This window comes from Merops nubicus, unplaced genomic scaffold (assembly GCF_000691845.1).
Source record: "Merops nubicus isolate BGI_N331 unplaced genomic scaffold, ASM69184v1 scaffold7317, whole genome shotgun sequence".
Classification (NCBI taxonomy): domain Eukaryota; kingdom Metazoa; phylum Chordata; class Aves; order Coraciiformes; family Meropidae; genus Merops; species Merops nubicus.
Window position 1 is genome coordinate 3,415 of NW_008622279.1, and position 21,392 is coordinate 24,806.

The 21,392-nt window shown below is 37.4% G+C and overlaps 1 protein-coding gene across 1 annotated transcript in view; it reads left to right on the forward strand.

Annotated features, from left to right (window-relative positions):
* Positions 1-5,358: 5,358 nt before the first annotated feature.
* The window catches only part of PARK2 (parkin RBR E3 ubiquitin protein ligase), a gene marked incomplete at both ends in the record, with an annotated part of 171,838 nt that continues 155,804 nt past the window's right edge, over positions 5,359-21,392 (forward strand). The window contains one exon of the mRNA XM_008944730.1: positions 5,359-5,495. Coding sequence (XP_008942978.1) covers positions 5,359-5,495 — 137 coding nt within the window. The remainder of the gene's footprint in view (positions 5,496-21,392) is intronic.

Consider the following 21,392-nt stretch of genomic DNA (forward strand, 5'->3'; position numbering starts at 1 on the left):
TGAGATTTCTTTCTTAGTCTTTCATCATTGTTTCTTTTCTCTTGTAAGGTCTTGATACCCATTTCAAATGCCTGCTCTTGTCTAAATATTTAGGGGCTTACATTGTTGCTTACAAGTTATCTGCAGTTGCTAGGTCACTGTTTCTGTTTATCTGTAATAGCATATTGCAGGATTGGTTGCTATATGTTATGCCAAACTGCTTCAGTTCTAAAACAGAAATCACCGTGGTAATTTTTCTGTATTTTCTATATTTATGTTTTCCATACATAGTAGCATCTTTCTAATGGATTTTAATAATCTACTCTAACTGGAAATACTTGGAAGCATTTTCATAGTAAGAAAGCCATGCAGCTAAAGCATCATAAACAGGCAGTTTTGAGTAAGACTGTGGGCTGTATGTAATAGACATAGATCTGGGAAACCAGATGTGGCACCAGCTTTGTATGAATTAGAAGACTGTACTCTTCCTACATGCAGTTCTGTGAGGAAGCCATGTGATGGATGAATAATCTGGCTTATTTAGGCATTGTAATTTTGTTCTGCTACAAGGATAGAGGCAAAAGTGATCAAGTGCTGCTCAAGGACAGTATTTCTGTGTAATTACTTTGATAGTTTATGAAATGGGAGAGTGTCTGTAGTGTCTATGCCACCAAAGTTTATATTTTTCATAGTTTATCTCTTTTTTTTTTTTTTCCTACACATTTTATCCAGTGATTCATCTTTTCTTGAATGGTGTTTATCAGTTTGACCAGTAAGTTAACAAAGATTCATTTTGGAATGGCATAGAGATCCATTTATAAATAAAATTATTTCATGGTACTTATACAGAAAGCTTTTTGGAGTACATGAAGATAGCTAACATGGAAAAATGTATTAGAAATGCAGAAGTGTGTTATGATAAATATAGTGCTTGTAGGTGGGGTTAAAGGCTGTGACATAACTGTGTGCATTCAGATTTATTTACTGCACAGAAATGAATCCCAAATGGCTATTTTTGCTTCACTGACTGTAATCCCAGCAAGGCAGCCTTACAGACATCTGCTGAGGTTTTTTATTAATATGTGGTTAAGATTTTGAGGTTGAGGTGAGAAAAATCCAACTGTCACCTAGAAATGACCTCAAGGGGGTTTCACAGATTTGTCTAACATGTTTTTTTACAGATTTCTACAGGCTTAGATATATTCCTTGCTCCAAAGTGCTTCAGACTATGGCTACTCACATTTTCTGAAAAATACTGGACTGATGTATGTGGTGTGCTCTTTAACCTGTACTCAGTTTTTTCAAAATATGAAGAATAAAGGCCAAGCAAGGAAGAAACTGCCCCACATTTTTCTTCAGTAGGCACTGAAGATATATCGGTCAAGCTGGTGTTATGTCTGTAAATTATTCCTTATGCTAAGTAGCCCCTCACATTCATAGTCATTGGACTCACTCTCAGTACATTAATAACCACCATGAGATTTTGGGATATACTAGAGGCATTTATTTCCCAGGGGGCTTCTTATCTAAACAAGATCAAGCCTTCAGTCTTTATTTTGGCAGTATACTGTTGTAGTCTATCTGAGAATCATCTGTGACTTGCTGCTTCTCAGTTAGGAGAAGGAGGAAAAAGCATACACACCATATAGTGCTTCCAACTGTGCTGTTGTTGTGCCACACAGTTCTCTAACGATAATAACAGAACTGTTTAAGTTCTCTTTTCTATTTCATTTAAGTAAATGCAATTCTAATGAAAAGGAGCCTGATCACACAAGTGAGTGACTTATTATGGAAATTTTCTGTGATGCATTGTAACATTGGATTTTCAATTTTTAAAAGTGGTTACATTCCTAATTGGTGAACAGAAAGGACCAATTTATCTCTTGCATAAGAAACATTTTTCTTATATATTATTCTCATGAAGCCTCTAATTCAGCCAAACACATTATGTAAATGGAACCTATGAAATACCTTGTAAAATATACACCTGATTTACATTACTAGACTGTTATGTTAGATTCAGTAAGGGCCCTTGTTACACTGTATGGCAAATCTTTTGACTTTCATAATACTCCTTTCTAAAATTAATTGTGTTTGCTTCAAGCAAGGCTTTTGTTAATAAGTCTTGGCTTTATCCTAAATGAGTATTTACTAGCTTCATGCAGACATTATGAACATAATCCCTACATCTTTGTCTTTATTGATCTCAGGAACAAAACTTTTATAACTCTTTTAAACTGGAAGGGCTTTCTTTCAATACAAAATTTGCAGGCATTGGAATGTAGTGACTGTTCCAGTGCCAAATGAATTTGGATACATTTCCATTGCATACAGATAGAGTTTTTCAAAGCCTTATCACACAGATACTGTGGGCTGCAAAATTAGCAGACAAATGTAATAGCTGTGAAAGCTAAGCTTCTGTTTTGTGACACAGTCAGGACCCAGATTTATGTCTGCTTTGTATGTGTTGTTTGTGAGACTGATAGTGTTAAAAAAGAGCACATTTTAACATTAATTCCTAAAGATCTGTTTTAAATGTGTACATATATGGCTGTGCCCATTCTGGAGAATGTAGTTTGACTTCAAACACTTGTAATATATTAAGAAGCAAAACTGATTATCAGGAAATAGTATACGTTAGGAACTGATTGTAGTAGTTCATTTGCGTAATGAAGTGCTGTTAGTCTTGGCTTCATACAAGTTTAGGTGCAAGTGTTAATAACACCATTTTAATTTCTCGCCTGGGTTTTTTAAGATACTCAACTTTTGATGACTTTCTCTTGTGGAGCTCTCCTCATACAGAAGATATATTTTGTCTTTGAGATGAAGGTCAGAGAGGTATGAATTTAGATCTGGGGAGCTTACCATGAAAATAAAAAATACTCAGGTATTACCTCTATAAAAATGAACAATTAACCCTAAAAGAGAGAGAGATCCATTAAAGCTACAGGCAAAACTGATTATATCTGCATTTCAGGAGAAAATCTTTCAGGTGTTCTTCTTAAGGTTACGTTTGACTGGTGAGCCATGGGGACTTTCACACTGTAGAGACAAGATAACTGTTTCTTCAGCTCTCTATAATTATTTTTGGGAACATCTAGAGCTAAAATGATACAGACCAGCTTCTCATTTTGCCTTACAGCTGTCTTTTAAAAATTATTATTTGTTACATGCGAACAGCAAGTGGGCAACTAATAAGGATTAGTAATGGGGAGATTTTATTTAATTCTGTTTTTAAGCTGCTTTATTCAACGAAATCCTTAAAACATAGAGATTATATTTTTGGAAATACCAGCACTCTGCCGTGAATGCTATAGAATGTGCAACTCTAAAACACATTTTCATGGAAGATTAAATGCTTATACAGTATCTAAAATGATTATTGATTACATTTTGCAGTCGTATTCCCACATTGAGGGCTTGGTGATTCACTGTTTCAGTGGGTTTTCAATGCATTGTCTAGCAGGATTTACAGAAGCTATAGCAGTATGATTTTATCACAAGTCCTGCTGTATTTGATGTTGTATTTTGGTACCTTTCTCCCAAAGTACAGTGAATATGTGAGAATTCTTCCTTTTATTTTTTAAAATAGTAATCTTTCTTCCTAATTACCAGAGAAAAAAAAAATAACATTTAACCATTTCTACCTGTATTTTCCCACAAATAAAAGAAGTAGTTCATCATTTGAATGGGAGTCTCTGTTCTTTTCTGTTTGATGGATCGCTCCCTTTATTTTTCCAGTTTTGATACTTGGAGCTGGTAATACTCCTCAAGGAGAAGACATAAGCAAGCAGTACTGTATACCACTTACAGAGCACATAACTTTATCACAGGGATCATGGTCATTATTTTAGAAATGACTGTCCATCAGAAGTTAGCAAAAGTTAGCTTATAGTAGAGCAAACCCATTAGGGCTTCTCACTGTGTTCCTGCAGCGAAGCCGCGTTTCACGTGTACGTGATATTCCCTGTGTTACTCCTTGTAGGCATCTGTGTGTGTGGCAGGTGTCTAAGCTCCTGTGGTGGTCTGTGGAGGTTTAGTCCATGCAGACAATGGAGCCAAGCAGGTGATTCAGCTCTCACCCTAATGCAGATACCTGGGAGCTGATCAGCCTCAGCCTCCACTGAGTGTATTGACAATAGTGGGAGTTTCTCACTTAGCAGGCGGGCAGATCTTTGTGTATAGCACTCAAGTTTGTCTTGTTCCCAAATTGAATCCCATACCTCTGACCAGAAGCCAAGTTATTTTGCTTATTATTACTCGGGGAATGACTTCTCTATAGAGTTTGAGTGGCTGCCTTGAGAGGCTGAAGGCCCAGGGTGGTCTTTTCAAAGCCCTGTTTAGGTTCCCTCACTGGTTCTGTTTAATCCTTCCTACCACTGTTTTGATGTTTTACCATATATGAACTTACCTTGCCATATACAAAAAAGGTTCCTGTTACTAAAGCACTTTCCTTGCTCTAGGTTCCATTTTTCAGTAAAGCTTTGAATAACTTAAATAACTTTATTAAAAGTAAAACTTTTAATAAAAACCTTTTTTTTTGGATCTAATTTGTGTTAAAAAACATTTCTTTTTGAAGCACTGCAATATGCCAGGCTGAATTCTGGTTTCATGTGAATAGTAATATTGTTGAAATGCTGGGGTTTGAACCCCGAGCCCCGAATTAAGGTTGACATATGGGTGATTCCCACAGCCCTTCATACAGAGGTGGTGAGTTTGCCTTATAGCTTCCCCCCAGGGTGCGGCCGGCCCTGCAGGGAGAGCCAGAAGGGAAATGAGCCCCAGGGGTCCCGCACTGAGCTGACAAAGGTCAGGGGTCTGCTGGGGGATAACAGCCAAGACCACTTGCAGGGAGTCAGGAGTGTCTGTCTGTGGAGTGCACTCCCCAGAGCTTCCTGGTTCAGGGCAGACCTCCTGACTCTCCCTGGAGCTGGGCCCTGGGCTGTTTCGGCCTTTGCGAACACGGGTCGATCGGGTGAGAGTTGCCATGTGGGCACCTTTTTCTCATGTGTTTAACTGGCTGGTCTGGCTGTTTCCCATGCCAACTATGGGCAACCTCGGTTCACTGTTTGTATCACCTATTGTGGGCTGAGTCATGTCATTTGTGGGATCGTTGGGGGTGGCATTGATCATGTACGAGCTTGTTGACCTGTTTGTACCCCCGGCGGTCATTCATATAGTAACATTTCTGTCTACAATACAGTCTGCATATTGGTTCATCTTCCTGCTGGTGCTATCATTTTTGTTGAGCCTGGTCATTGGCAAAACAATTGTGTACGACTAATGAAAAATTATGAAATTAGGCATTTGAAACAAAGCTTTTTGTGGAGTTCAGTCGAGTCCTTGATCATCGTTTTCACTGCTGTTTTTTTTTAACAGGAGTCCTGTGCTTGTGTTCCAGTGTGTGCATCGCCATGTCATTTGCCTAGACTGTTTCCATTTGTACTGTGTGACTATGCTGAATGACCGCCAGTTCATCCACGACCCAGAGTTTGGCTATTCCCTCCCTTGTGCAGGTATGATGGTTCAGGTGATTGTTTTGGTGCTTTTAAATTGACGTGATTTTGATTTCAGGGCAGGAATTCTTCTGCCACCTGTTAGTTTTGAGTATATTGGTGAAATTATACTGCTTTCATAGCAGTTGTTTCTTTTCATGGAGAAAATGATCGAATATTGAAGTGGTTCTTGCTGAGCATGTGACCTGGAGAATTAACAAGATTCCAAAGGGCATTTCTTTTATTCTTTTTCACATTAGTGTTATATAATCATGAGGTGCTAGCAGATGATAGTGTTACCCCTTGGTTTAGAAAAAATACCTTGACCTCCACATTTCCAGTTTCAAATTAAGTGAACTGTTAACTTTCTTGGACTGTCTTCAAGTACTAATGAAAAAAGGACTGCAATAGGAATTTCAAATAGCCTTCCTGTTAATGAAGTTGTTGATACTAATCATTGTCTCATTGAATGCAATGTAGAACACCCTGAGAAGGTGGTAAATTATCTGTTACACCTGAGTAGGAAACAAAGTTTGATTTAACTAAACAAAGGATTACACTGCATCTAGAATATGCTTTTTGAGAATTGATCAAATTACGCTGGCAGGTAGACTGCAAAACTACAAAAAAATTTCCTGTGAAAAAATAATTAGAATTTGTTTTTCCTGTTGCTATATTTACATGTGTACATATATCTTTGTTTGAAGTGGTGTATAGCAATATGAGAATAATTTTCCAGCATATTAGAGGCTCCATAGAAGGTAGGTTTGCCCAGTTACCTGAATGGCTGACGAAAAAGTTTCAAATCACTAGGTGGGAGAAAAATTGACAAAATGTCTTAGGAGAGTGGCACTTAATGTGAGGACATGCCTTCAGGATGTTGAAACGTACAATACTAAGAACCATTTAAAATAATTTATTTTCAGTTGATTCAGGAGCAATCTAGCAATGATCACCAACTCACATTTCACTAGCATTGCTGTTTATGTGCTGTCTCACCAGGTCTTATTTTACTTCCCCCCAGCAGTTTACTCTGATACAGCGATTTACACACTGATGTCATACTGCACTAAACACTTTTTAATGTGTAAGAAAACTTGTGAGGAACCTAACAGGAACTTTGTACCCAGTGTTCTTTACTTTAAATTACTGTAGTACTGCATGGTCACATTGTACTCTCAGCCTCCCTCCTTGCTTCTCAAAAATTTAATCCATTTTCTGCTCCCATACAAGTTAAATCAGCTACTTCACCCCCCTTGTTTATCAGTTCTTTTCTTTATTGTCCTGTTAGCCTCTTAGGTTATTCAGTTATCCCCGTGGTGCAGCTGGCAACTCATCTTTCCCCTCTTTTGTGGGCCTCCTTGCAGCCATGGCTAGGGTCACAGAGCTTCCTCCAGTTCAGGCTTTTATGTTAAACTAAAGGCCCTTCCACCTCTTCTGTCTGGAAACCCATTGCTAGTCATGCTGCACAAGACTTGTATTAGGATTTCTCCATATATCCTGCAACTCTAGTTCTTCAGCTCAGAAATTTTGTCTGGCAGTAGCAAGCATTTCTAGGTGATGAAGTTAAACACTGTGGGAATTGAGTGGTATAAGCAGAATAGCAATAGGATGAGAACAAGATGCAAGAGGACAGAGCTGAAATGTTCAGGGATGCGATTTCTGTCTTTGAGAAGTGAGGAAGGCATAGTCTTGGCCAAAGAAAGGGATACCATAAAGGATACACAACAGATGACCCTGCTTCTACTGTTCTGGTGAGACAGGGTTCAGCTGTGGGAACAGAAAAGCAGCTTTTGCTGCCAGTCTAGCCTCAGCTGTGTTATACTTTTAAGTGTTACAATAGCTAAATATGCAAATGCTAAAGTATCACTAATCTTAAAGTTTCCCAACTCCCCAGGTCAGAAAGTTGTTTTCAAAATACTATATATTAGAGTAGTATCAATGCTACTAGTAATAATAATACTGATTCAATTGTGATATGTTTCTTCTCTGTTCTCCAGTTAATAAGAATGTTTCTTGGAAAAATTTCTGTGGAGGTGCTGCCCTGTGCCAGCGGCCCCTGTGCCACAGTGCTGTGCAGTACAAAAATTCTTGAGCTAGAGTTAAATGGTGATTCTGAAGGGAAGGAAGTATAGTTGTCAGCATAGCATGTAGGATGGGCTCTTTGACACTTCTGGTAGGCTGATGAGGACTGACCAGGCAAATACTACTTCAGGACCTGTGCTGGTATCTGTGCGCTGTTGGGTGGTGCTGCCTCAGCATACCTGTCTACTCAGAGCCATCCCCATTATCTGGAAGAAGCATTGACATTATACTATGCTGGCATGCTTTGTGTTGGAGAGATTCTGAGTCCCAGTCTCTGAATATTCATCCGTTTTAAAACTAATATTGATTTCTGCCTCCACCAGTTCTCTCTGTTGTGGTATCAGTTCTGTATCAATAAAAGTATTTGTAAGCAATATTTTTCAGACTGCTTTGTAGGATGAAGAATCTACTTGGTGCTGTTCTAACTTCACTGGTCCATATCTGCAGCTACCTAAAATGTGGTTTTCTGGTATACAAGAAATGTGGTTGTTTCTAGAATTAAGTTATAGCTGAGTTAGGAACTGATGATTATTTTTTGACCTTTGAGAAAGTCATGAAGGTGAGTTGCATCACACCTGTGAAGATGAGAATTGCCTGAGTTGCCAACTCTTCTCTTACTGTTCAGCTACAAAGGACTTTAGCCCCCTTCATAACTATAGATTCATCAGTTTTCATCAGCAATGAATTCAATTAAGAAATATTCAGAACAGAATCATGTGATTTTCTTTTCCACTTATCATGGCACTCCTACTGAGTAGTATAAGATTGCATTTTTGCAATCTACAATTCACAATCTTAATTTTTGCAACTGTGAGTTATGGTTTGTGTGGACACAAACTCATATGTGAGGACGATAAAGCACTGTTTGACACAACTTTCTGTAATTACCTCAGTGAAGCCTTAAATTAATTCCCTTTGACAGGAATGAATACCCTGGGACATGCCAAGAAAAGGCTTTTCTTTCTTACTGTGGCAGTGTTGGTTTAATACATGTTATCTCTAACGGAGCATGACTCAAAGCATGAGCTCAGCTTTATTGCAAGGTTAGATGTTGGTTTGAACCTGCTTCTAAAAGGAAACTCAACATAAAGTCGTATTTACTACAGTGAGATTTATGTTACGGTAGGTGATCAGGTTGCACAGAAAGATCAAAACAGTCTGTATTAATCTGTATTTTTAAACATCACAGACTAATACAGAAGTAGTATTTATGGCGTCTTGAACAGAAAAGATTAATCTTCTGAGTTCAGACTTTGTAAAAATTACTTTTCCATTTTCATTTAAGAAAGAATTTACTTAAACTAGCCCATTTCTTGAAGGCGTGTGTACACATTGCCCTAGAACTCTGCAAAAGGGTTTGGTGTTGTAATTAAGCCTATTTAAATTGTTTGCACTTCCAATTAGTTCTGTTCATTCTAGTGTTTTTCAAAAATAGAGAGGACATAATGAACATAGCCTGCAGTTTCCATTAACATTTGACTCGCTGTTCCAAATTTTTATCAAGGGAATGTACCAACATAGTATTTTATATATTTTATTGGATGAATCTAGAGGTGAAAGCACACAACAAAATAAAAATAAACAGCAGCTGCTATAGCAAATGGTCACTGTGACAGATGAGGTCAGTGTTATCACATAAGTATGATAACTTGAGCTGGAAAGGATCTAGGGATTTCACATAAACAGTGCTTCTCAAGTGGGTTTAATTTCTTGCTTCATGACACAGATATATGACAAGATGCATTTTGTCATAGCTTTCAGGTATTTTGTGTGGTTGTATCCCTGCTTTTCCTTGATTTCTGTTATGTGGCCTAATTGAGCAGGAGATAATGTGTTCAGAAGAAGGCTATCATCTCAGCTGATGAGCTATGAAACATCACCTTGATAATTCCATAGCTTTACTTTATTCCAAGGCAGAAGGTGTCATTGCTGTGATTTTTGGAAGACCATCATTAATTCCTTAGTGCTTAGCTGCTGATGTAGTGCCAGGCAGCACTACTCCAGCTGAGGACAGCCAGCATTGAGGACGAGAGCTCTGAGCGTGGTAACTGGTGCATTGATAGGATTAGCTGTTCAGGGCAGTGTGGCAGCAGCCCCATGATTCAAACCCACTGTATCAGCTCAGAGCAAGGACTTATAGATAGGAGCTGGCTGGATATCATTGGTCATTAAAATGAAAAAGTAAATGTTACAGATTATACTCTCTCTGCCCTTGTTAAATAGCAACAAAAATCTATCCCATCTCTCTGTATGGTGTCTTGTATTAATGAGGCTTCATGCATAGAAATTTCTGTGAGTGGTGACCTCCAGGTATCTTTGAAATAATTAATAAGGTGCTTAGAGGGACAGATTTGCATATGCATGAAAGATCATTTATGGTTATTTAGTTACTGTGCAGGGCAAAGAATCTCACAGCATTACCTCAAAGCAGGAATTGTATACAGATATACAATGTATTAGCTTATTTAAACATAGCTGTTCCTATGAAGATCATTTTAATTTTTAAAATAGCATTACAGCTTTATGGGTCTTGGTCCACGGGTAAAACAAATTTCCACAGATCTTCAGTAGAAGAGAAATTGGTGAGGCCAAGGAAAGGCAAGGTTTTACACTGCTGTAGGCACTTTGCAAAAATGTCTTTGCATTTATTTCTTATGAGTAATCACAGGCATGACGTATTTTAAAGCATAACAGATGCACTTCTCCTAATGACTGTAAAACACTATTGTATCTGGAAGTAAGCTGACCACACAGATATATAAATAAATAAGCCACATTACCACCAACTTGTCTATGGAACGGCTCATAAAAAGGACTAAATCTCTGGAGTATAAAAACTTGCCATGTTCCATTGAAAGAAGGCTTCTAGGGAATGATTAAGGAGGCTTACGTGCTAAGATTACTTTTTTTTTATTCCCATTAAAGGCTATTTGTATGACAAAAGTATGTTCTTATTCTGGTGGAGGATGTAAATGTAGTGGTGAATCTCTGAATCACCTTTCAAATTCACAGTACCCAAAAAGACAAGGGGAGAAATAAGTAGCCTAAGCAAAGTTTGCAAGTCAAAGGGAGGAGAAAAACTCGATTTGATCATTCCAAATAGTGTGTTTTATTCTTTTCTGTTATATACAAGATCTCTATTAAATTTAGGGAGGGGTGTGAAAGTGAAAAGTGAACGTCAGTGATCTATGAACAGAGCCTTCACAAGAATGTTATGAGGAAGCAGGCATAGTTTAGTGGGCCCTGAAATGGAAGAGTGCACCAGCTGGTACAAGAAATAAGATTTACCTTGTGTGAAAACATCAACAGTTTTGAAAATATGGGTTCTCCAATAAACTGGTTTAAAAATATTTGAAGTAATAGGAAATCGGAAAATGCAGGAAATAGTGTATTATTGGAGAAATAAAATAAAAGGGATTGAAAGCACACATTAGCAGCTTTATGTAGTTCTTCAAAGTGCTCAAGTTTAATATTTAGGGGGTGTTAAATTCTTGACAGGTATAAACTTTTTGTAATTTCTTACTGGTGTGAAATATCTGACTGTACAGAAACAGATGCAGGATGCTGGAGAAATGCACTTTATTTTTTACGTATTGTACATCTTAGAAGAGAATTTTTTTCCCTCTGAGGAATTGATAAACAAGCAATTATGGTTTTCAGAGCATTTGTGGTGACAGTTCTAGTTGTATTTTCTTATTTTTTTGATTTTTTTTTTTTTCCCCAGCATTGTCTATGCCAGGGAAAATGCAGATACTCAATCATGTTGTCTATTCATGTTCTTAAAGGTGTATATATAAGCATCTTTTGGAAGGGCACTAACTTTTTTCTTTCCTGAACTTTTTGTATCACTGATTTCCCATGGCTGAACCCTGCTATCTAGTCTAAAGAGTTGCATGCACATTAAGCTGCTTCTTTTCATTGTTCTCAAGGGGAAGCTGGTTATTCCTTATGCAGAGGGAATGAAAGGGCTGCTGTGGTGAAGGGCACTACAGAGGAAAAAACCCTTTTCTTCCTGTCGATCCCAAAAACTTCCTCATAAAAAGCAGATTATACAAGCTACTATACACATGTTGGTTTGGTGAACAGTGAACCTTACATCATTTTGCTATATAAGAATAATTCAGATATTCAGCCTACTCATTAATTGACTATATCTTTCCTGTATATTGCGAGCACAATAAGTATTAGGGATTATTTCCCTTCTTCATATCCATACTATTACAGATATTTTATTATTCACATTATGATAGTTTGAACATGCTCTGTTGACTTAGTTGTATATATTTCTTAGTAAGAGGCAGTGTCTGTCCCTTTGGGCTTATCGTTTGAGTAAGTAAAATGTGGGATGAGAAGCAGAGGCACCAAATCACGCAGAGGTTACAAAGAGATCACTGACTGAGATTGTGTTGGAACCCGGGTGCAGTCAGTCTCATTACAGTGCTTCTCCCATGAGCATATTGCTTCTTTTTCACCCCCCTAAAGTGTTTTTTTCAGTGTGTTGAGTGTTTTTTTGTGTTCCTTTACTAGCACAAGCGCATGAGGCTAGCTCAAAGGGCTAGAAGTCACAACTCCTTCATTTCTATTTTCAGTGTTGACTGAAGTTCAAGCAGCAACATCTGAGGTTTGTTGCCTCAAGTCTTTGCTCTGTTTCCGTAGCAGCAGATAGCTAAATCCATATCTGAACAGCCTCAAAATCTATAGGAAAAGCAGAGCTTGATCCCATGCTATATTTGAGGCAGGCATTGGATTCTTCTCTGGCAAATACAGAGAAATCATACCTGTCATCCTTACAAAAATCTGAGTTGCCATAATTGAAATCAGCATGGGATATCTTTCCATAGATGGTGTTCTCCCTTTTCTCTTTCTAGTTCTTCTGTTGCAGTATATTTAATTTGTAAATTGCATGGAGATGAGAGTGCAAATAGGCTCGCTCTGGTTAGTAATAATGAAGGCCAAAAGATAATGAAGAGATCATGCCTAGAAATTAAGTGGCTTTTAGAGCAACTAGGAATGAATTTTCAAAGCAGGCTTCTTGTCGTATAGAATGAGTTGTCCAGTATAAATAGACATATTGAAGCAATGGCAGTAGTGTGTGTGAGAAGTTGTATCCATCCTTCGTAACTTCTACGTTCAGCTGAAGTGGAGGTATATTTTTGTCTCAGCTGGAGTCAGTAAGAGCTGTGAGCTAGTCTTTGGAAATGAAAGGTATTTGTTCTGAGTGAAAGTGCTTCTGCCCATATTGGTTTATCTTATAATACTCTCTTGATGTGGGTGTATGGTTGGCAAGTCACTTTTAAGGTGCCATCTGATTGAGAAAAATCATCACCTACATGAACAATAAAATCAAGGAATAGAGTCTCAGTAGTCGTCAACTTTACACTTAGCTGCCTGAATAAGCTTTTAATTCAAGCTATTTTCTAATTCATCTTACATAAGTGCTGTAACAGCAAGTACAGTGATTTTCAGTGTATCTCTTTCAAGTCTGACTTCTTGAGAAAAATATGTTTTTAAGAAAGAAGGATCAGCTTCTGAACATGAAACTTTTGTATTCATTCATGGCTGCAATGTCACTTTGAACCAGGACTAGATTCAGCTGTCCCTGGATGGTGCTTAGAAATGCTGAATGGCCTTGTTTGGTGCTCCCATTCTAGTCTGTGGGCAGTTAATATTAATGAGGAAGACTCCAGGTCAAAGACATGGATAATGGAGGTAAATAGCAGGAATTAATAATACACAGGGACTAGGGGGAAGAGGATTCATGAAGGGAAGTAACCGAGAGAGAGGCAAAAGAGGCAGTGTGTCTAGGAAAAGTGTCGATGGCTATTCAAAGAATCCAAGAAAAAAAGATCTAAAGAGGGAGGGTGGATAAAACGAGAAAATAATACCTTCAGTTTCCCTTGTCTTTTGGCAAGGCTGGAAATTTAGGTTTAATGATAATAGTTCAGTGGTTTATCAGATTGGAGACACCTATTTGTCCTATAAATGTCCAACACGCTGTAATTTTTACAGCTGTAATGTGTTTGAGGTGTTTATCTTAGACTTTTAGAGCAGCATGCGGGGAAACTGACATTTCATGCCTGGATAATTAGAGGTTTCTTAATGGATCAGTTTTTATCTGAGCAGAGGGTCTCTTTCAGTGTAGTACCATCTCTGGGGTGGGCTGTGCAAGCAGCAGCATTTATAAGAAATCATTACTGTCTGCTACCTTATATACTCCATAAATAACCTGCTGGGACCAACTGTGGCACATTCAGCATGTGTTTAGTTACTGAAGCTTGGTGATTAATATTCCCCGAGTCACTTTCTGAGCCTTGGTCTCCTACATGGAAGCATGTAGAGCTCCTGCCACATCACAGAACCAGCTAAGGACATTCCCCTTCAACAAGGAGTTGCCTTTAATTAAATTTCTGTGTCTGAAAAGTGAAAGTCTAATTTTCTTTTTGACATTTTCTATATTACTACTTAGACAAAATTACGAAAATAATTAATCCCTGTGAAGCAGACATCAGCATTATAAGGGGTTCAAAAATATTGCATATAAATAATACTACTAAGCACCAATCTGTTATAATTTATTGATGCAAGTTCTTATTAAAATTCTTAAATGAAATTTGTTCTAGATACAGTAGATGTGTCAAATGATTGCACAATGTAGGTGCAAGTGAAGGTTATAAAAAGTACCGTGATTCAAGCTACATCTCAATAAATCATATCTCCCCACAAATGTATTTCAAGAAAGGAAAGAAATGAGGGGAAAGAAGATCAGATGTATGATTTAGAAAAGAGATTTTCATTCTGTATCTGGCTCAAATACAGTCCAATACAGTGGTGGGTGAAATTGGTGATAGATGAAAGACCTGTATGCAGTAACTTAAATGTTCTCATTCTGGCCTATGGAGAATCCATGTTCACATTACAAAAGCCACCACATTACCTACTGTCAGTTGGTACCCTTCTTTCTTGCCCTAAGAATGCAGGAAAGAATCTTGTAAGCCTGGAAATAAAACCACTACTTTGTAGCTGAAGCACTTTGTGGAAATGAGAAACGAGGATGGAACAACATGGTGTCACCTGCACTGATGAAATGCCCCTGAGATGGAATTTGCAGTGCTTTTATCAAGATCCTTTCACACCAACTGAAAAATAAAAGATTTATGAAATCTGATCATCTGCACATTACACTGTGTCAATCTTGGTACTGACTAAAGGTTTACACTTTAGTACTTTTCCTTAGAAAAGGAACTGGCCCTTGGATATTGCAATTGTAATCTGTCTGCTAGAGTTTTGTTAGGTTTTGTTTGTTTGTTTTTCTTTAATTTGGAACTGCCATTGCACAGCAAGGGTAGATGGGACAATGGCACTGAACACAGGAATCTGGGAGAAGTCCATGAAAAGAGGTACTGGTCCAAGTGATTTTGGGTTGCAGGGTCACAGCCTATTACAACAAGAAGACACTATACTGTCAAGCTGTTGCTTCTACAGATTTGCTGCCATATGGTGACAGAGTAGTCTTATTTGGAAATAAGTCTAGATTCTTTAAGATAAAAAATGTGTTTTAAGCAGATGGTGAGTTTTAATAAGGTCTTGTAGAGGAATTATTCAGAGGCTTACAGTTAGCTTTTTCTACTTTGATGCCTGACAAATTTGGGCTAGATTAGAAATGTTTGTTTCATTTTTCAATTTTTAAAACAATATATCCTCTTTATTTCAATGAAAGCAACAGGTCAATAGGATCTGCCAGAACAATTTCATATTCCTATATTTACTGCAATATTTTGTTTTGACCTTTAAATGTCTGTAAGGACATTAACATTGCAATTTGCAAAGTTTAGGTAAATAGCATGGCTGAACAGAATCAGGGACACCTAAAAAGGAACTAGCATGCAATTTAATCTGATTCATAGCTCAGTTAGGGGAAAAAAGGCAAAAGAGATACAGTTAGTTGTGAATGACAATGGAACTTGTGTTTTGCTTGCACATTGTTTAAATGGCTTGAAAGTGAGAGTGAAGGAATTTCTCTCATAAGACTTTCCTATTGCTAAAACACTCATGGAAGTGAGACTTGCCAGACCCTTACTAGCTGCATCTTCCACTAACAATTTAAATTTGATCAATGTTCACACATTTCATGTCAATGTCTTTGCACACTTTGTTTACAGCAAATGCTCGTGGATAAATTTCAACACGAAATAATAAGATGTAATACTGCAACATTCGTAAGATCACATAATATGTGGAATGTTATGCATTACATGCCTGGAACAGGCCTAGACTGGAGCACCAAGTTGCATCCTATAATCTGTTTATTTGTGACAAAGGTCAGAATGTTATGGGAGCAGTTATATTTGAAACCAAGAGCATCTAATAGCATCCTGGTATGCTCACAGAGTCACCCACTATCTGCCTGTCAAAACCTGCTTTCTTCTCTTTTCTATTCCCCTTTGTCCTAGATGTCTCTTTTTAAACCTCATAAAAAAATGAGGCACCTGCTATAAAAGCAATGACCTGGCAAAGTGTGCAGTTATCACTATTTGGTGCACACCTCAGCTACTCCACCTTCAGCTTTGTGGCTCACACTGCATGAGACACTAATGCTTCAATAATGCTTGTACTCTTAGACTTCTACTGAAATGCTCAAAATATCAAGGGCAGAATTTTATTCTATTAATAGCAGTTTAGAATTCTGAAGAAATTGTCGCCCCTGTTTAAGATATTTGATTGTGACTGTGAATTCATTTTATATATGAGTAAAACGGAAATAGATTACTTGAAGGTGTTAAAAAACAGACATTAAACCTCTTACTGGGAGGCACAGCGGAAAAGGTATGCACAGTAAAATTCTCCTGCTGAGTTGGTCAGATTTCTCTCTCTCTTTGGTCCTTTTTTTTTTTTTTTCTTTCCTCAAGAATAAGCCTGATTCTACTTTTTTTTTTTTTCCACAATTTATTTTTCCTTTTCCCTCCTTCTTGCTGAGAAGCAAAACATTTTCTATTCTTTCCTTCACTGCCATTCCCTTTGCTGTCTACCCATCTTTTTTGCCTTATTTGCTGATTCCTAAATATTACTGGCTCACCTTGTGGTTCTTTTCCATCTCTTTTTCTCTTGCTCTTCATTTTGTCTTTCAATTTTTTTTTTTCTCTCCTTCATCTTGTCATACCTCACTGTCTCCTCCTGCCCTATATTTTTTTAAATTGAGATTCCAGTCACTCTTGATCTCTTCTGTAAGGACCACAAAGCAGTGAGGCCTCTGGGTAGATAAAAGCATAAGGAAGATTGACTCTGGAGGTAGAGTAATGTAAAGGGGTCACTTCTGAGGGTCATTTTTATTGTCTGTAATCACTAGGAATAGGGCATTTGGTGCTGTCCCTTGGCTGCATAGGTGAGCCAGCTAGCTCGGAATGCCTGACCTTTTTCTTCTCCATTTCTCTTAAGCACAGCTTAAACACTAACCAGTGAACTGAGAACGTTCACTTGTTGCACACTTGAATCTGTGACTGTGTCCCCCCTAGAGAGAGGCAATGGGAGGAGTTTCAGATTAAGGCTGATCCTTTTTGATAACTTGGCCCAAGACAGCTGCCTAAGAGAGAAAATCCTGTGTCAAATGGAGTGTGGGGCTTGGGGGCTTGTTTATTTGTTTGGTCACTAACACATTATGTTTTTTACATTATCCTTGCCAGGTAAGAAAACACTTAATAAGTATTCAGAGCATTTATCTCTCTCCTGTAGCCGTGCGTGCACATAAGCATGCATAAGCACAGCCTTCAGAAAGATTTCTGACCAGCTAAGGCACAAACTAAAGTACCAAAAAGTTGAAAAGTCCTTTTGTTTGCTTTCTGTTGTGTTCGTAGCATGAAAGAGTGCAATGCCAGGTACAAAGGAAGCTCAGCTTGTCAGTTAGATAGGCTGGCTGGCACAGTCAGATTTTGTTTTTCATGATCCATTGCCCAAAGTAATATCCTCTGTTTATGTCACTGCTGGAGGAAGGCTGGAAATTATGGAGGCGGTTTTGGTAATAACTGCTAGCAGCGAGATAGTATTTACCAGACAGTCTGCAGTGAGACTCTCAGGTAAATAATAAGCATTTTAGAAAAACTACCTAATTATGTATTTAATCGCTTGGAGCCGTTCCAGTCACTTGGGAAAATAATGTGCATTTTGTAAATCTGCCTAATTATTTATTTGTGAAGGAAGTCATTCTAGCCTCTGGGGTAAGTAGTGTGAATTTTATGACTTTTCATACAGATCTGTTCTGCTTGATAATATCAGAATTTTAAAAAAAAAAAAAAAAAAAAAACACCCCCACAACTCAAAATACCAAACCAAGGGAACCCAAAAATACGTTACTTGCAAATGCAGGGGTTTGTCTACTGTTCTAGCCAGCGGGCTAGTAATTCTATACAGGCTTCTAACTTCACTCTGCATTAACAAAGCTGTCTTCTATTCTCAGTGGGAAGATGAGCAGTGAAGTTCAAGCAGCCATATTTGCAGATGGCACACCGTCTGAACAGGGAGTTCAGAATCTACTAATGAATCAAGCTAACTCTAGTCAGCAGTTATTAAAAGCTAGAGCACATTTAAGGTCAGAAACTGCATAGCATCTTTGCACTAGACGTGAGAGTTTTCCCTCACAATGATAGGAATAATGAATTGCATACTTTGACCATAATTAGTTACTAGCAAGAGAATGAAATGTCTGATATGTACCTGTCAGAACTGAAATAAGTAATTTTTTTTTACAGTGTATGTCAGTCCACAGGGAGTTTATTTATTCTACTAGTATACGTTCTTCCCTCTCTCAATTTGTGATTTTTTCACTCTGTGCTTTTTTCTGTATTCAAGAATTTAAAGACTAGTTTCCAAAGACTATTGTGAAAGCTATTCTGAATTTACTTGGTGTGATTCTGTATTTGCTGTGCATTAAGTGCTACAGAAGTCCACTTGAGAAACTAGTTTTTACTTTACAAAAAGGTAGCAATAATTTCCATCAGAAAATACCTCAAGGCAGAAGTATTTACAAATGGTATCTTTATTTATGTGGATTATGTGAAGAATCAATTTCTTAACGTGGCATTTTATTGCAAAGTAAATTAAGTTTTACTTCTAAAAAAGCAAAATACTATAAGCATTTAGAGTGTTTTCATTATCAAAACAAATGTAAATTATTGTTCAAGAAAAAATCTTAATGTGTTGATTTGGAAAACTAGTCATAGCCTCCTTAATTCCTCCCAACTTTGTCTGGACTTATGGGCACCTTACATGAATTTTTTTTTTTTTTTTTCTCATCACAGGAGCAACATCAAAAGCTGAGGATGACTTAGTCACGTTATGCCTATAATAAATGTGGTCCCTAAAGGGCCCACTCTCTTGTGCTTAGTTGGATTTCCACAGTGAATGAGTGGAAGATATTCAAACAAAGATTTCTTATGTCATTGTGTCCCTATTTCTCAGTTTCATCCTAGGGTAACCTAGGACTTCCACACCATTTACTCATTGCTTTTATTGGAAGTAGCCTGTAGATCACTCTTTTGTTTCACTCTTTTCTGAAAATTCTGGGTATGTTGCTGCTCAGATTCAGTCTTTCACCAAAGGAAGGGTTATTGCTTGTCTGCAGCACACAGGAACGTGCATAATTAGCAGTGCATTGCTTAACCCAGTTGGTTCATACTCAGATGCTTATGTTTATGCATAGACTTGCATATTTTCTTGGATAAAGGAATTTTTATGCATCAAACTCATTGCTAGATAGCATCAATGTCATCAAGATGGACTGCTTCACTGAACTGCTTTATTATTTCTAAATAAAACAGTTTTCCTTGCATTTTTACAGCATATTGGAAATACATTATAACCTGAAAAACACATTGTTTCCAAACTCATTGTATTCAAAAGTAACTTCAGCCCCTCATACATTGTATGACTACCCAGAAGCACAGAAAGCGTAAGACTGTATTTCATTTACTGGATGAAGCTCATGAAAGCATTTTCTCTTTTCTTCCACTGCTTTTAACTTTAAGTCCCCATGAAGCAGCATTCTAGAAGAGCTGACATTTAAATATTTGGTGTATAAAATCCAGGTTGTTAATGGTAGAAAAAAAACCCAACAAAACCTCCAAGTCATCTATATTATCCTAATTTTATTTACAAAATAGTAGGAATTCACAGCATTTGTAGAACTAAAAGAATATTTGACACATTTGCTGTCATATGGTAGGCCCATGTGTATGTAGAGAGCTTCCTAGACCTCTAGACCTACCTAACTAGAGACCAGAAAACAAAGACTATTTCTTAGGTAAATAAAAGGTCTTATCTTAGGTACTGTTGGAAATTGTGGACTTATGCCAACAACAAAGACAAAATAAGATGAAATTCTGGTCCTCAAAATTCAAAAGCGCAGAAGAGTCTTCTTATGAATGACAATTCTGTATTTAGGGAGACTGTAAGTATAAAATGTTCTCTAGACCATATGTTGTGATATATCCAAGCAAGCTGAAAATATGGTCCTCTGTCTTTTCTAGTTTCTCACAGTTCTGGTATGATGACAGTCTTTTTTTAATATATTCTTTGCTCTATTTTGAGAGGCAGTTTTACATCTGAAATTAAGGCATAGTACTAACAATATGACACATACAGTATGTTGTTGTTTGCAGCCAGAAAGTGTATATTAGTGCACCGGAAAAATCTGGAAGAGATGACACTGAAATCTTGGCTTGCCTCAGCCACCCACTTACAAACTGATGATTTGGCAGGATGCAGACATAGACTTATACCCAGAAATTTGGGCAAATCCAAGCAGAATGTAATGATTTGCACCTGCAGAGACTAGTCCTGATTCGACTTGCTGTTCTGCTGCTTTAAGTATTTATAAAGTGAACTGAAAGCACTAAAGGTACTTCAGATTGATGTTTCTGATCTCTGTCTGTCACGTTTCATATGTGCACAGATATGTATACATAGGTGTATTTTGCTTTCACTTTGTCATCTGACTTCATCGTGATTTAAAATTTTATTTTGGGATGATAACAATTCAAATGCACAAGCACGTCTTTAGTGAGCTTTACTTTACATTTTTCAATTTTTACACTAAAGTACATATATTATTTAGCTTTGTCAGTTAAATCTTACTCTGGCCATGCTTTCAATATAAGTCAATCAACTTTCCTGGATTTTTCAATCCACTAGTAAACAGCTTTATACTGTCATTGAAATCCAGTCACCCTACTGTATATTGAACATCTATATATAATAATGAAGTTATTACAACTGAAAGTAAATTATTATTCCAATCATACTAATTGCTTTTATGAGTGATTTATTACTCTATTCCTCCTATGTGGCTATAGAAATGTAACTTTGCAATGGAAGGATATTACTTTGCCTATTAGTCTTAGAAGAGGTTTTTCTCTTGCCCTTTGGAGAAATGAGATCTTCCAAGCTTCTTGAGAAAGTCATCACTCAGAAACTGGCCTTTTCTGTAAAAGTCTTAACTCACTTTGTTGAAGCCAGAGTGGAAAAATTTACTGCCAAAATACTTGTTTCCATTTCCATGTGTGTAAGCTAAAACTTTGTTATCTATAATACATCTCCATCGCCTACATGTAAAAGGACAAATTTAAACTCGAGTTGCGTAGTAAACTTTCCATGTGGCTTCTCCCAAATGCCACTCTTTGCAGTTTCTCTTGTGTGCCTGCTCAGCCAATCTGACTCCTGAAAAGGTCACTTATTTTATTTGTGTGCCACACTGTATAATGCCACACGCATTAGGTATTCATGTGATCATTTATAAACTGTGTGCTTATGTGCCGTTGTAGCCACTTTAATCAGCATTCCTGCCCT